The sequence below is a fragment of the Orycteropus afer genome, unplaced genomic scaffold (genome assembly GCF_000298275.1).
Source record: "Orycteropus afer afer isolate SDZICR_OR568_19922 unplaced genomic scaffold, OryAfe1.0 scaffold00206, whole genome shotgun sequence".
NCBI classification, from domain to species: Eukaryota; Metazoa; Chordata; class Mammalia; order Tubulidentata; family Orycteropodidae; genus Orycteropus; species Orycteropus afer.
In genome coordinates this window covers 3,259,482-3,264,830 of record NW_006921793.1, presented here as the reverse complement: position 1 = coordinate 3,264,830, position 5,349 = coordinate 3,259,482, and the positions used below count along the sequence as shown (strand labels likewise).

General features: G+C 39.7%; 1 protein-coding gene across 1 annotated transcript in view; it reads left to right on the top strand.

Moving 5' to 3' along the window:
• Window positions 1-5,349, top strand: part of UBAC2 (UBA domain containing 2) — a 324,210-nt gene that overhangs the window by 193,892 nt on the left and 124,969 nt on the right. The window contains exon 7 of the mRNA XM_042781962.1: window positions 1,408-1,653. Coding sequence (XP_042637896.1) covers window positions 1,408-1,653 — 246 coding nt within the window. The remainder of the gene's footprint in view (window positions 1-1,407; window positions 1,654-5,349) is intronic.

Sequence of the window (5,349 nt, the reverse complement as noted above, 5' to 3'; positions counted from 1 at the left end):
ACAGCTATGATATCCCTTGTTCCACATCCTCTTCTGAATCCAGCTTGCACCTCAGGAAGTTCTCTGTCAATATACTGCTGCAAACGTTTTTGGATTATCTTCAGTAAGATCTTAATTGCATGCGATATTAATGATATTGTTCTATAATTTCCACAATCTGTGGGATCACCTTTCTTTGGAATGGGTACAGATATGGATCTTTTCCAGTCAGTTGGCCAGGTAGCTGTCTTCCAAATCTCTTGGCATAACCAAGTGAGTGCCTTCAATGGGGCATCCATTTGTTGAAATATCTCAGTGGGTATTCCGTCAATTCCCAGAGCCTTTTTCTTTGCCAGATAGCCATAGTAGTTTTTTTTTTTTTTTTTTAAGAAACCACCAGGAATCTTTAGACTTCTCTTATTATATGAATGACCTTGAAGATGAAAAATAGGTTGGTTTTCTCTTGTAAATTGAATTGTTAATTGCTAATTAATCAAACCCACCAGCACTCCTCAGAAGGAGGGTTGGGCAATCTACTTCCGTAGTGATCCCGTCTCGGAAACCCAAGGAGGAGTCACTATCAGTCAGATCCGACTCGACAGCAGTACATTTGTTTTTTTGTTTTAGTCAACTAATATACTTGAGTAATTCAAATTGTAGGAAAATATCAGTACTTGGAAATTTTATTAAAGTAGTACATTTAAAAAGCAAAGATTTTAAATTGTCTATTTTTTTATCTATTTATTATGTGACTGGGCCAGATCATTGAACATCAAAGTCATTTTCTGTTTGTAACTCACCTGGATGGCCACACGCCAAGAAGAGTAACCACAGAGTTAATGTAGTATGAAAGTGTTCCTATTATCAAATTTTTTTTAAATTTTGCTTTTTGATTGCTGTTGTTTTTAATTTATTACCAACCTTTGAGTGATAAATGATTAGAATTTTACTATCACTTCTAATTTAACAAAAATAAGTTTGTTTTACTGAGTAAATTAAAAATTTTTTTTATTGATTTGTACCTTAGTATTCTGCAATTTATGACATCTGGTGGTGCAGTAGGTAAAGCATTTGGTGGCTAACCAGAAGATCAGCAATTCAAATTCACCAGCTAGCTGCTCCACAGGAGGAAGATGAGGTGATCTTCTGTAGACTTATAGCTTTGAAAATCCTGTGCAGGTCACTATGAGTCAGAAATGACTTAATGGCAGTGGCTTTGGTTGGGTTTAGGTTCTGCAGTTTGAATAGAAATTTTTGATTAGCACCTGACACTGCTAAAATCAAGAAAAATAAATCAAGAAAAATAATATCTAAAGTATAGTAATAATATACCAAAAATGTGTTTTATGACTACTGGTTTATATGTTAAATATATTCTTTAAAATTTTATGACATTTAAATAATCTAATTGGACTTTTTTTCTTTTAGATTTCTGGTGTGTGCTACAACTCCAGTGTGTTAAAAATTCATCAGGTGCTGTGCATTCCTAGCTGGATGGCAAAGTTCTTTTCTTGGACACTTGAACCCATCTTTTCATCTTCAGAACCCACCAGTGAAGCCAGAATTGGGATGGGGGCAACAGTAGACATCCAGAGACAACAAAGAATGGAACTGCTTGATCGACAGCTGATGCTCTCTCAGTTTGCCCAAGTGAGGCGACAAAGACAGCAGCAGGTAAAAATAGTAATAATAATTTTAAAAAATACTCATTTGTCTAAGTAAACACTCCCCCTGTGATGGTATATATGATAGTGATTACATTTTATTCCTGTGCATGGCAATGTAGATTTTGCATTTTCCAGATAAAATATATAGGTCTCTGATAGTGGCTATTCTTGGTTTTTTAAAATGGTAAAGAAACAAATTTTTGCTGAAAGTTTGGTCATACTGGACATTCTTGTTCCAGTTATATTAGTAACCATTATTTCTTAGAGAAACACCAACCTAGTTAACAAAATGTGGTATTTATCTGTTTTTATAATCTTGTAAAAAGCCACATTGTCTTCCTGTGAAAGTACTTATCATGTGCTCTGGAGTGAAGAGCAAAAGTAAAAATTCTTGATTACCCTTGGTTGAAGTGGAGAGAATATAAAGGTGAGAAGATTTTCAATGAAACAATTTACAATGAGATAATCAAATAAATGCTAAGTTTTTGTTTTGTTTTGTTTTATTTACCTTATCAAAAATTATTGAGAATTTATTTAGAACTACTGCTATATCCAAACAACCTGACACTTTACTTGTCTTTCAAGGGAGACAGGGGAAAGAAGGTTACTGTGACTATATGTTTGTCTGGCTGGAACCTCAGGTCCAGTCTTTCTTCGACACTTCTGTGATCCAGCACACTGAGCTCTTCATTGCTTGTCTCCATCTTATTTATTCTTTGGGATAGTAAAAGAGGATACTATTCTCTCCTGTTATCTCCCTGTCTTCTGCCTCCCACTGAGGTAGGAGGCAGGTCTGCATGCCTTCACAATGGCCTGGGGAAGTGAAATCAGGTCTGGAGTTCCTGGCGTCCTATTGGAGATGTGGGTGCCAGAGTTTATATCTGGTGTGGGAAGAAAGAAGTACCCCTCAATGGGGTGAGTCTACAAAGGAAAGAGAGAAGCAAAAGTTGAATTTGAAGTAACTCTAGAATATATGATGAAAATTCCCATTCCTAAGGCAGTTGACTGCTAACCAGAAGGCTGGTGGTTCAAGCCCACCAGCCACCCCTTGGAAGGAAGATGGGGCAATCTACTTCCATAGTGATACTGCCTCAGAAGCCCAAGGAGAGGTCGCTATGAGTTGGGTCCGACTTGACGGCACATAACAACAGCAACAACGACATCCATCATGTAGTTAAAGAGAGAGGACAGATTCCTCTTAGAAAGGTCAGAGTTGCAGGTATATATCATAAGGTCAGTTTAGAGGTCAGAGCTGAAAGCATAGTGTTAAATGAGTTCTATAAGGGAAACACTACATTCAAAATGAATATATAGGCCTTGAACTAAGCCTTGTATCTAGCAGGAAGAGGAGGAGGTAATTCCTGCAAGGGAAGCAGAGGGAAAAAATGAAAGTTACAGGAACTCAGAATGGACAGTGAAAGCTGAGGGAGAAGTAATAGTGAGTATAAATATTTTCTTAGTAGAATGAACAGAGCTTATGAGGGAAAGAAAGAGGTAGTGGATAGATTCTGAGGTTTCTGACTTAGATAATGGGATAAATGGTTGGCAGTATCATTTTAGCAATAAGACAAGAATAAATTGTGAAAAATATATTATCTGAGATACCTTTGGAATACCTGGGAGAAGATTCACATTATGTAAGTGTGCATCTTATGGAATGATTGTAATTGGGGTAAGGGGGCTGAAACTTTAAACCTCCACCAACCAGTCATTAAATATAGATTGTCCCCAGGAAGGAGGCATAATCTTGGGTAGGTTGGCTCTCTTTAGGTCCAAGTCATCCACAGAGAGAATCTCAGTTGAGAATTATCAGATGTATACACCCGGCAACTAGAAGACTGATTGCTTCAATTCTGAAGGCAGCAGGGGGACCTTGGCATTATAACATAGCTTCAACTACAGTCCATCCCTTGTGCTGCTTGGATCTTCTTTACGTAAGTTCTTGGAGTAACTCCTTCTGGATTCCAGTGGGCGTCTTTTCCTGAGAGAAACTTTCAGAGGAGTATTAGCAGGATGAATCACATCCCCTTCTGCTGATGCAGGTCTCAAGGCCATACTGATAATCATCTTCTGCTCCTTCTACTATCCATTCTAGAGTCCCGTCACCCTTGGCTAGAAGGCTTACTTGAAGGGACATGCACATCCTCATCCCTGCGAGCTGTGAGTCCCTGGTTACCCTGTCCTCCTCAGGCTGTGGCTATTGCACTTGTCCATGTACCATAATAATTTGCCAAGGGAGTAAGTATCAAGAGACAGCTAAGTTGGTTACCTGGGTGTCGTACATGTTCATTCCTTTCCCCTTTTTTGTGACTCTAGCCTATTTTTTCCTGATAATCAGGGCTAATTAGACTCCTACCAGGCTAATTACTCCTTTCCTTTCTTGCTGGTCTTTCGGCACAATGGGCCCTATAACTGGGTAACAGCTATACCTTAAAATGTATGGCCTGTGGTGGAAGAAGTCCCCTTGTGTAAGCAAAGATCTCTAAACTTGTAGAACCTACAGCTGCATAGACAGGAAGCACAGATTCATCACATGGGTCACTGAGAGTGCTAGTAATCAGAGTCATTTCTCCCTTCACCTCTTTTTTCCAAGGCTCATGTGTTCTGCCTGTTAGGGACATAGCACCCATATAATGATTGTTGATTTAGGATTTATACTGCATCCTAGCCAACACTTGTCTGTTAGTTTGTTTAACTGTGATGCTGGAAGCAATACCACCAGTATTTCATGTATTAGTATGGTCACTTATGGTACACAGTTTTCAGCAAAGCCTCCAGAGTAAGACAGACTAGGAGGGACATTGTTTTGGTTACCTAGTGCCGCTTTGAGAAGAATATACCACAAATGGGATGGCCTTAACAAACAGGAGTTTATTCTCTCACAATTTGGAGGCTTTAAGTCCAAGTTCACAGTGCCAGGCTCTAGGGGCTGTGTGAAAGCCCCTCAACCTTGGGCTTCAGCTCTGCCTCTTGCTCCCAGCCCACTGAAGCTAGAGGCATCTCTTCATTCAGGCAGCTACTGGCTGCTGAGGCTAACCAGCCCAAAGTCAACAAATAAAATGGCATAGTCCTGATGTTACCAAACCACATGGCAGGCCATTAATTCAAGTCCATTGAAAATCCCACGGTCAGCAGAGTATGGCAGGCTGCTGAACAATGACACAGCTACATGCATGGTCCAAGTGTGCCATAAGCTAGAGACCATTCCCAAAGCTGCTGCTTGTATATGGGAAGCAGACCACATCTCTAAGCAGCTACTCAGCTGCTCAATACATTCCACCTTGGAGTTAATTACCAATCTTACCATGAGTAATAACTACATCCAGCTGCCCAGCCACTGGACCAGGCCTAGCCAAGTTGACACACAAACTTAACTACCGCAGACATGGTGGTGTATTTCTGAAAGAACTGACCAGTGAAAACCTTATGGATAGCAGGGAAACATTGTCTGATATAGTCCTAGAAAATGAGCCCCTCAGGGTGGAAGGTACTTAAAATAAAACTGGGAAAGAGTTGCCACCTCTAAAGAGAGTCAACCTTAACGATGTGGGTGGAGTAAAGCTTTCAGGATCTTCATTGCTAAAGTTGCACAACTCAAAATGAGAAGAAACAGCTGCTATCATCCATTAATAATTGGAATGTGTAATGTATGAATCTGGTGCTTACTCACTGATCTGCACTGAACACTTTCCCTTGTTACCCT